The 11,635-nt window shown below is 41.4% G+C and overlaps 1 protein-coding gene across 1 annotated transcript; it reads left to right on the top strand.

The window, feature by feature from the left end:
- Nucleotides 1-3,343: 3,343 nt before the first annotated feature.
- Nucleotides 3,344-6,406, top strand: LOC108597978. Its single transcript, XM_033293689.1, is given in 7 exon segments — nt 3,344-3,531; nt 3,594-4,418; nt 4,488-4,630; nt 4,690-4,881; nt 4,883-5,276; nt 5,279-5,446; nt 5,507-6,406. Coding segments are annotated over 7 exon segments (2,184 nt in total). The 5' UTR covers nt 3,344-3,449; the 3' UTR covers nt 5,887-6,406.
- Nucleotides 6,407-11,635: the final 5,229 nt, after the last annotated feature.

Genomic DNA, 11,635 nt, shown 5'->3' with positions numbered 1-11,635 from the left:
AAACGCTGGCTGAGCTATGCGCCGCGCTGTCTGGTGGCCCGCCCGCCACCGAAAAAAAAAGAAATATTTAAATCAGCAGTTGACCCACAATGTGCAGAGCGCAAAGCAAGCAGAGTCAGTGATTGCCACTGCCCACAAGCAGAGGCGCTAAAGCAATGTTTGGCAACCGCCTCGCCTTGAGCAAACAGCCAAGCCAAATGCCAATAGAATTTACTTAGACAGCAAGCCATTGGGCCAAGTGGTCTATGTAGGCAACTTTGCAGGTCGTGTAGTCGCTTGCAATTAAGTTGTTTGCTTTCAAACCACTGTGCGCGACAATGGCGCTGTTGGATTTCTATGTCTTTTATATTGTTTTTGGTAATTAAATTTCTATTTTCGTCTGTTACGTTTGCTGCGCATAATTGCGAGCAGCGACCGCTTGCCGCATGCCACATAAAAAACGTCAACATGCGAGCAGCGCGGTTCTCACAGTGACTTCAAATCTAAATCCAGCGCCAGCGAAGCGGAAAACTTGCAAACACACTAACAAATCGAAAAGCGTGCGCGCAGGCGACAAAAGTTTCAATGACGTTAATGCATTGTGGCATTAAGTAAGCTTGGCTTTGCTTTGAAATATCTGCAAGCAATTGCCGAATGCCTTACAGTTCCCATGGGCTCTACAGGGGACGCCCGAATCCGTTGCTATAATTTTTAGCGCACGCAATGTGCGGTGAATGTGTCGCCATTTTGTTTTCACTTTAGGCGCCGGCACAGCACAAAGTTTACCTTAGGTCATAAATAAACGCCAGTATGTCATAGACGCTGCTCATGTGGAGCAGTCTAGGGTGTGTGAGCATTCACTATGCGTGTGTGTGTGTGTGTGTGTGTGTGAGTTTGGGTGTGCGTGTGTAATGCGTTGTCATTAAGCCGCTTCAGTTTGTAGCTGAGCTTTTTTTATTCGTGTTCGGGCCGTTGTTGTTGTTTTGTAACTAATTTAAATTTTGGACGCGCAGCCAGTTGCTGTTTATTGTTTTTGTTAGTGTTTGTAATTTATTTGTATTTGTTTAGCTTACGTCATGGCTTGTTAGTTAGTATGTTTGACCTCTTGCTGGTGTAAGCCTATGGCAGCTAATTCTTATCAGCTGGTGATTCATGTTTGTTTAGACTGTGCAGTACTCTGAAGACTGAAGGTCAAGCAGATTTGTATTATTGATTGGCTCGCGTCAGAGCGCAGCATTAACAGCACATAAATTTTTATGTAAATCAACTTGTCTTTAGCCTTGAGCTGACTTTGTTGGCTGTCTGTGCCCAATTAGTTGAGCAGCAGAGTGTATTTAGATAAATGATTTGTCTGCCTGCCTGGGCTGTAAACTATTTGGTGTGCACATCTGCTTACAATTGCCTGCCCAGGCTGCTGTTATCTTTGGGGGCGTAAGCATTTGCATTTGAAGGGGCTCTGCCCCAATGGGCAGCATATGGTGATGTAATTGCTGCGCTGACAACTTAAGCAACCGGTTTGCTCAAACAGCAACAAACAGCAAACCACAAACAGCTTAAGCAAAATCTTGTTTAAGATTCTGCGCAATTTGCATGTTTTGTTGTAAGTTGTAAGCAGTTGGTCTCTGTCTCACTTTCCATTTTCATTGCCAAAGTGCTCACTTAAGTCTTTGCAGACTCACAGACACACAGTAGGTGGCTGCAGTGCATCAAGCTGTGAATCCCGCTGCCAGTTACGCTGGCATTTAGTTATTATAATGCAATTTGCCTGTCAAGTGCAACGCACTGTCTAGTGGCTGCATTAAGCAGACAGCAGTGGCTGCGCCTACGCTCCCATTTCATTTCAGCGCTGCTAGCAACGCGTTGACAACAAAATACTTTACACTTTACACTTAACAAATGATTAAAGCGATAACATTGACAATTTCGTTGACAGTTAATTTAAATTTATGTCTAGGGCAGCGACAATGCGCATATATTATATATATTGTAATTGTTGCTATAAAAGTGATGCGCATCGCTATTTGTTACACACACACACACACAGGCAGACTTACATGTATTAGATGTGCTGTGCGTACTTGCGGCTGCTGTGGCCCATTGACACTTGTTTATTTTTGACACCCAGCCTGGCATTGTATGCACTCACACACATACGTACACACATTTACATATGTTTGTCTAATTATGTTTCAATAGCTGTAATCAATGTATTTGTTTTGTCATGGTGTGTGTTACACGTATTGCCTGCCTGGGGGCATCAACAACATTGCAACAACAACAACAACAATGTCTAAACGGTTCTCTGTTGACTTTTGCTGTTTGCTTTATTGACAGCATTGATTAGCATTGATAGGCCGGCCACAGCGAATTGTTGAATTGAATTTTGATTACCCTATGAACAGCGCCATTTGGCTATATATGAAGCACATACTGTTGTCATTCCGGCAGCAGAGGAAAACCTAATTAGTAATGCTAATTGTTGACGTATGGAAAAAAATGATTGAATTAATTGAAAATTTGTGCACATTACACGCAACATGTGGCAATGAATTCCTAATTTGTTAGCTTATGAATTCGCTTTTAATTTCAAACTAATAATTTTTTGAATATATTAGTTTAATTGATTTCTAAAGCAAAATTTATTTATTATAAAGAAATTTTATTTGGCTATAGAAATTTACAATTGGCTCTTAAAGCTAAATAAGTGAAATTTTTGCTTGTAAGTGTTTCCAACTATTATTTGTTGTAAGTTACAGTTAACATTCTATATACACTTAAATGTATATATTTATACAAAAGAGTTTTTCGCATAGAAAAAGTAAATCGTTAAAATAAACTTAAATACATATAATATTGCTTGGTAAAGTTAATTTATTGATAGAATGATTACTGTTTTTCAATAATATTTTTAGATTACTGGGTCTTATACTGTCGTTGGCGACTGAGTGTACTTGCTACTTTCAAATTAAAAATGATGCTCATTATTAAAAATCAGTTAAGCAGTTCTTTTTAAGAAGCTTTCACTAATTTCAGAGCATTTGCTGTTTGGGGTTTCCTCTCTTAAAAATATTCAACTTATTGTTGTTGCTACTAGTAGTTGCTGTGGTTGCCAGCGACATTAGCAGATTGTTTACACACACGTCGCAAGGTGCTGCGACAATTGTTGTTGTTGTTGCTGTTGCTGTTGCGTGTGGCTTGGCGCTTGATTTAATCGGCTGCAGCTTTGTTTTTGTTTGCTGTGTGTTTGATTGTTTGCTTTTGCAGCATCAGAGGAAACGCCAGACATTAGAGTACTACAGCAATCATCATTAATATAGCTGTGCACTTAATTAACTTTTGTCTCTATTTATTTGTTTGCAGAACATGTGCAACTGAGCAACAACAACGAAACGATAATTAGAGGAACAAACTGCAGCAACAATTGCGCCTACGCATAATTAATTAAGAATTGAATAAGCCAAGTTTACAAAATGGGTTTTAAGGGCGGTCACAGTCCGCGCATTAACAAGACGCTGATCTCCTTGAAGGTGGTCGTCTTCTTTGTCATCAGCGGTAAGTTGCAGCAAATCCTTCAATATATAAATATAAATTTATTAAACTATAACTGCTTGCAGGTTTGACGGCGTTGCATGTGTTGCATGCCACAAAGCCGCTGCTGCTGGGCTTGAACTTCTCCGAGTATCGCACCATCAGCATTGTAGCGCCATTAGTGTCCATTTTGGGTCCATTGATTGCTGGCCCCTGGGCCGATCGTCTGGCAGCCAAGAATCCCAATGGCTTCGGACGCACACTTCGCATATTGACGGCAGTTTTTCTGCTGCTGGCCGCCTTGATCTACGCCTGTCTGTTCGCAGTGCCCGAGGTGGAACGCAAGCCGGCGCATTTGCAGAATGTGAGCTTCAGCTGTGATGCCAATGGCGCTTCTATATTCCAGCAGCAGTGCAGCGAGAACGGCACGTGCCACAGCTGGGAGCAGAAGGTGGGACGTGTTAATCTGACACGCTGCACCTACATGTGTCTGAACCCCAATAATCCCGAGGAAATGCATAGCAACGGGCCGCGCGAGACGCCAACTCTGCCGCCCTTTACGGGCCAGAGCTCCGAGTACTCTGACTATGACGACGAAGCGGGCAGTGCCACAACGGAAACCACGCGCAGCAGACGACATACTGAGGAAGCAAATAGTGCGGGCGTGGAGCAGCTCAGCGCCGAGGTGAAGCGTTCGCGGCGTCAGACCAAGGGAATTATACCGGTGAGAGATTTTGTGCCGCCGCCGCATCTGTGCCTGACTCAGCGCAACGAGCAGGGACAGCCGCTGGTTAAAAGCTGCCATGTGTTCACCACGGATACGCCCAACATTGTGCTAGATGCAGTCATGGGCGCCGAGATGAACCTCACGAAGAATAACGATACCCAAGGCTGGTGTCAATATCCCTTGGGTGAGTGTTGCAAAGCTGCTGCTGACAAAGCTAAACAAATCTTAAGCCACAATTCTATGCTCTTTTCAGAGGGCATACAGTGCAGCATACCTGACCAGCAGATTACTCTTATGCGCCGGCAAATCCACGGCTGCATTCCCATTGTTAGCTGCCTCATAGCGCATCCTTATGACGGCAAGGACAGCGTGCTGGCTGACACCGAGTGCGTGAAGGTGAGTTCCTCTAAATTGTGTGTGGATTGCTCAGTCACTCACTCTCCCATTCTTCGCAGGTCAACGGTAATGTGGGCGACACTCTGCTGGGTTATTGGCTGATACGCCTGCTGGGCGACATTTTCCCCATGGCCGCGCTGACGCTGCTCAACACCGCCATTGTGATTGCTGTGCGTGAAACTTCGGAGGGACGCGGCGAGGTGTGCCGCCAGTATGTGTGGGGCGCCATTGGCTATGTCGTGCTCTTCTCCGCCGCTGGACTTGCTGTTCATGCAGCAGCAGCCCAATCAGGATGCCGCCTTCGCTGCGCTCATTGTCCTGCTTGTGTGCTTTGTCCTGGGCGCCATTGTGCTGCTGTGCGCCACACAAATGCCGCTGAGTCCGCCTGAATGGTGGTGGCATACCAAGACGGGCATGCTAGTGGTGCCCATGTCGGCTATACGTCGTTATAGTCCCGAGATTGTGGTGCTCACACTGGTGTCCATACTCTTTGGCCTGTTCTGGAGCAGCATACACAGCTATCTGTACTGGACGTTCAGCGATGCCAATGCCATTTGCTTTGCGGGCTTGCTGCTGGTGCTGCTGCTGTTCTTCAATGTGGACAAGTTTATCGAATACTGCGGACACTCGAACATCTTCATCGCCGGGCCTTGAGTGACGCCCAGTTGCACTGGCTGACCATCGTGATGGAAACTATTGAGCCGGCACTGATTGGACTCATTTGGATTACAATTATTTTGTACATGCGTCATGCTATGCCGCGCAAGCTGACGGCCACAGGCCAAGCGCTAGCAGTGCTCTCGTTCTTTGGTCTAGGTGCGTATACATTTGCTAACTTAACTGCCTGCAACTTGTGTTAATTTTCTTGTTCCATAGGCAAAGGATTTGGCGCTATGATTGGCCTGGCTCGCGACGAGAAGCTGCCCAAGCTGGCCGACTGGCAGTGCTGCTTTGAATGGCTCGCCATTCTGGCCTGCATCATTGCGCTCATCTACTTCACCATTTACAATCTGATTTTGGCGCCACGTTGCACTGCCAAGCCGCAGCATGTGGAGGAGCTTATCTCAGGCTCCGCCTCGCAGAACTTTGGCAACACGGCGAACGGCAATGGCACTAGCAATGGAAATGGAACCGGCGCAGGAGTGGGCACTAGCGCTGGTGCCTCACTCAATGGCAATGGCACTGGCAACGGCAGTTACTCGCCGCTGCGTGTTTACCACAATGAAAGGGGGAAGAAGGGACAATTTAGATACTAAACTCAACTGTGAGCTGGAGAGGAGAACGAGAGAGAGAGAGGCAGTCATGTCCAATCACTTGGATTGATATTTTTTAGATATTACTTGTGTACATCAGGCACACACACACACACACACACACACACTCAGCTCTCCTGCCCTAATGACCCCGCCCCGCCCAACTGAAGGGTCACACTGCTAATAGTTTGTAATGCGTATTTTTGCTAAGTGTATACACTGAGAACAAAACAAATACCTTTTTTGTATCCCTACGAATATATAGAGTTTCTTTTATTTGTTATTTAATGCAAACTAAGCGAGTTTCTAATTTTAGTAAATGTCTGCATCAAATATAAATCAAATGGAAGCCACTTTCCGCATGCAACTGCCCCAACAATAATTAAAGAGCATGCTAACTACCCTAAACTGTTGTTGCTTCTCTATTTATGAGTTTTCATAATGAAGGCATCAATTTTTAATAAACATTTTGCGTGATTTTACTAAGCATAAACCTACAAACATAAATGTAATAATAATAAAAACAGAAAATGTAATTATACAACAAATAAAAATAAACTTATTATTAAAAGTAATTAACTCTTTTGAATTTCAAATTGCACAAATGTACATTTTAAATTATTAAAGTTGAAGCACTTAATTTTATTTCTAAATATGTATAAGTTGAATATTCTACATTAAGCATTCGCGCTTATCTGTAGGCGAGCGCCATCTATTGTCAACTTTGCAGAGCTTTCAAATGGTTTCAAGAAGAGCTGAAAAGTATCGATGTTTTCAACAGCTGTATCGATGTTTTCTTATTTAAAATTTTTATTTACGTTGAATAATGTTCTATAAATCAAATTAAAATGTCGCTTTGTTAACTGACATAAATTCAAATGATAAAATAAGAATTCAAATTCTGATATTTTTCTGTTCTGTTCTGTTCTGACAAGTTTATGTCCACGTCATTAGCATTTGACCAGCTCTTTTTCTCATTGACCAGGAGCACTGTCTTGGTAACCATACAGAGGTATCGGGGTCAATATACTGATGTCTAAAACACTTAGGCTGGGCACCAAAAAGTCAAAATATTGAAGTGATATTTGATTGTCAAGTAAATAAGCCTAAAACTAAAGTAGGTTGAATACTTTTGCCAATAAATTCTTTTGTTACTCTCTTTTTTTTAAGGCACTGGCAAAGCAATAATTATCAGATATTTAAATAATTTTATGGTTAGTAAAATTATAAATGTAAATAACAACATTAAAAACTTGTTTCGATGTTGCTTTCAGCTCAACGTGTTGCAGCTTTAGTTGGCTCAAAGCTTTTAATTCAAAAAGTTGCAAGCTTTTGGTTGGCGCGCCATTGAAAAAGCTGCACATTAGAATTTATGGACCCACAACATTTAATATAAGCTGCTGCTTAATTATTTGCAGTTTTCTCGCACGATTTGCAATTTATGAACCCCAATGAATTGCATTTGCTCAGCGTATGACGCAGCGTAAATATTTAGCTAGCACTTGGATGGCCAATATGCTCTGAATTGTCTACTGGGACACTGGTAGGGGAGCAGCGGGTCGAGACATTTGTGGCTGAGGCGGGGCTTGCTTGAATGGTCACTTGACCCGAAAAAAAAATAAATAATATTCGCCTGCTAATAGACAAAAACTTAAGCACAGCAGCTCAGCATTGTCACTCTAAGACGCGCGTTAAATGTAAGTAAAAAAAATCACACACACGCACACACACACATATACATGCATATACAGACAATGACACTGTCTATTTACTTCTGCGCACATATTTAGTTGCATAAAAGGAGTAATAAGTGCGGATTTTATGATGTGACGCGACACAAAGACTGCGAGCTTGGCTAAGGGAGCATGAGAGAGAGAGAGAGAGAGAGGGAGAGCGCCCCTAGCACTTAAACTGCTGGCGTGCTGCTGGCCTTTGACATTGCACACACTCACACACACACTTGAGCTATAAGTACGCTCTTTATGTGCAAGTGTGTGTGTGTGTGTGCGTCGAAGTGACAATAAGCCACTTAAGGCAGCGCGCACTTCATTAGTTGCCTTTATTGATATTTTCACAGCAGCTCAGCTATGACTGACGCACACTCATGTCTCTGTGTGTGTGCGTGTGTGTGTGCGTGTTTGAGCTATTAAAGGTTAAACCATCGACTTGTTAGTATCTGCGCTTGATGTTTCAATAAAAATGATGCCCCGCACACACTTAAGCTTTATTTTTTTTGCCCTTTTCTTCATTGTTGATTGCTACACATGGCGTATGCGCAATAAGCTGCACTTGCATTTGCCATTTAATATTAATAATATGTAATGCAGCTTAATGCCAGCGCACCACACGTCGTATGCGTAATAAACTTGCAGCCTGCTTGTGAGTCGAAAGTCTTGGCAATTAGGCAGCAGCAGCAGGAGCAGCAGTAGCAGCAGTTGAAAACTTGGCCTGGAGCTGCCACTGTGGCAGACAGCAGAATTATTGTCACTTGGCACCTAGCAAGGATAACAACAAGCGTCGTCGAGCTGCAAGTCGAAGAGCTGCTGCTGCTGCTGCATTTTGCCAGCGCTTTGCCCCTATGAAAAATTGCTGTCATTTGCACAGCATAAAAATAGGAATATGCTGGTGTTAGTAGGGTTTGGGTTAAAAGACCCACATAGACGGCTTGCTAACCATAAGTTAACGGAAATCCACACAACCACATGGCCTCAGCATGGCAGGCGACAGCAGCAGCAGCAACCAGGCTACGAAGCAGATATATATATATATATATATATATATGTTGGTTGAGGCTGCAAAGCACTTGTGAAAAATAACTTTGCGCATCGTTGGATTTGGTGTGCAATTCTCTTCCTCCCACACACTCTGTCTCTTTTGCTGGCATTGCCGCTTGCTGCGCTTACTTTTAATTTTGTTTGTAAAGAAAACTCATTTTCATCATTTTGAAGTTGCGACTGCGCTTGTCTTTTGTAAGACTGAAAAACAACAAAAAACAAAAAAGATAAAGCAACGCAAACAAGCAGCGTGAAAAAAAGCACAAATTTTCAACTCAAACTTGCGCTTGATGTAATTATTTTGATCATTTGCATGGCAGCCAGACACAGACACAGACAACGACAACGACGACGACACATGCAAGCGCAAATGCCAATGACTTTATTTTGTCGCCTGTCGCCAACTTAAAGCGCAACATAGCGCTTTAAAAACAAACAGCACGTGTATGTAACTTGCAACCTGTAAGCTCTTTGCTGCTGCCACATCAACATCATCTGCGGCAGTATTATTGTTGTCAGTGTTTTGTGCAACTTGTGGCAATTTATAAGCTCGTTGGCTGCTTTCACGTGCAACACAACATGCATCGCAGTTGACTGCGCTATCATTACTGGCATGCATCACTCAGGACGAGTGCACCAAATAAAATTTTACATGAATTCTATTTGATTTTCAATGCTAACTTATGAATGGCATGCGCTTTGACAAAAAGAATTTTATTTTTATTCACTTGTTGCTTTTAAAAAGCACAGAACACTTTGAGTTTTCTAATCTTAGTCAGCTGTGGATCAGACTCGCCATGCGTATTGTTTTCAAATAAGTATATGCCACACTCTGTTAAGATTCTCATGTGATTGCCTTTACTCTTATAAGTACTGCAAAAGCATTCGACGCTTCGTTTTCAAGGTAAAACATCAATTATTCGAGCTTCTCATTTTATGTTTATTGAATTTCAATTTAATTTCGTTATATTATTAAGAATATGAATGAAGCTTTCTTTAAAGTAAGCTTAACCATACAGTGATATACTTCATAAATCCATTGATTTTTGCTTAAAAGTTTTGTTCACACTGGAAGACTTCAGGGAAATTTGATTTAAAATAGGAAATCACAGGACCGGCCTAAAGTTGCAAGAACGACATGCACACATAAATTTGTAATGCAACGTCCTAGCTGCTGCCCTGAGATAGATTAAACGTTCCAATATTTTGTGATATGTGTATGTTGGGTCTTGGTTGGCAGTTGGGGCTAAATTGGCATTGTTGTTATTGTTCGTTGTAATTTTTAATCTTTATTTATAGTGATAAATAAAGTAGTGTCTTTAATTATTTATTTATCACTAGAGTATAACGAGTTTCCGCACGTCTTGCTTCGTCAAATGCAGACCGGAAAAGCGACAAGTTGTATCGTTCAACAGCTGAAACCAAATTCACGTTATTTAGCGGTCATTTACTGACATTCGGTGACCATTCATCCTTTTCTATCACTGGTGGCTTACTCTACTAGGGCTTACACATCGGATCTTATACCAACTGTCTAACTGAACCCGCGAATTTCAAATACAATATTCTTTTACAACAATCCCGACATGTATTTAAAAATTTCTTCAAAAAGAGTTGGCAGTTTACTTACGATCCACATAACTCTATATCGAAATTGTCAATGAGTTAAAGCTATTTCATCATAGTTTCGAAATCAAGCCAACAGCACGCAATTTACAGAAAAAAAATATTGTTTAAACGCAACCAAAAACTACAAAATACAATATACATATAAACTAATAGTGAAACAACACAATACTTTGCATAAACTATAAAAACAAGCAAAACACTGAGTGAACAGAACAGTTCACAATAAATAATTAGTACCCAGTCAGAAGAGCTTTGGTGTTAATAACTGACCAAACATAGTTTAGTTCAAGCATTGTGCAAATTGTATTTGTTTTTTGAAGCTTAATGCATGTATTAGTGACTGACGCTCACTAGAAGTTCGCCGTAGCACTTTGCAAAATTTGCCAAATGCGTTGCAAATGTGGCGTGTATAAGTTTAATACTCTTCATCTAGTAGGCGCGGCTTCCAAGGTAGAACCGGTGGCGAAGGCCTGCGGCTATCTTTCTGCCAATAAATGAGACTCGATGGAGCTGTTCCTGAAGTCCGAACGTGTTATATTGTCGTATTGTTAATGTTGCTTGTTTTATTGAATGTGTCACGATCGGCTACACTTCTTCAACTGATCTAAATTAACTTAGACTAACTTACATTACCATTAGTCCACGCTCAAGCTTCTTCTATTTATTCTTCTTCTCTTTCTACCAACACAGCATCAAACTTTAGAGTCGTAGTGTCATGAGTATCACCTACGAACTCTAACCGAGTCTTACATGAAATTCATTTCACCCAAAACATCAGTAAGTGGCTTGTATACATATATGCACATACATTTACTTGTGTCGAAATGGAGATGCCACTCTTGCTTTGATCAATCCAGCGGGGAGTATTCAGTTCTCGACGTTGGATTAGTAGTTCTCTCTTGGATATTTTTGGTTATTAATTTTGATATTATTTTTGATTATATTTACTCAATTCATTTTTATTTTTAAGTTGTTCTTCATATTGATATTGAAATATAGCTGCTCAACGTCTGCAGGCCTGTCGACCACGCGGACTAAATGTTTTGTAAGTACGGCCTAGCCGGTTAATATTTGTGTAAGTTTAATATGTATGTTTATGAATCTGCTTAAAAATTGCAAATCACTTTGCTATAATTTTAGTTTAATTTCGTTGATTTCGTTTACAATCAAATAACAATAATGAATCTTAATTAAATATGTTATAATGGGCACTTGATTATTCGTTTTTAAATTATGGGTAAAGGCATAAAACTTACAAGCCTTTACAAGGAGGGAATGTGAAGATGGCGACAACAACACCTAGTCGTCCCTTATTGTTATTTTGCACTATTTACTTTTCATACCTTTAC

Source organism: Drosophila busckii, chromosome 3L (genome assembly GCF_011750605.1).
Source record: "Drosophila busckii strain San Diego stock center, stock number 13000-0081.31 chromosome 3L, ASM1175060v1, whole genome shotgun sequence".
Taxonomy (NCBI): Eukaryota; Metazoa; Arthropoda; class Insecta; order Diptera; family Drosophilidae; genus Drosophila; species Drosophila busckii.
Note: the sequence above shows the minus strand (reverse complement) of the source record. Positions and strands in the feature narration are given on the sequence as shown.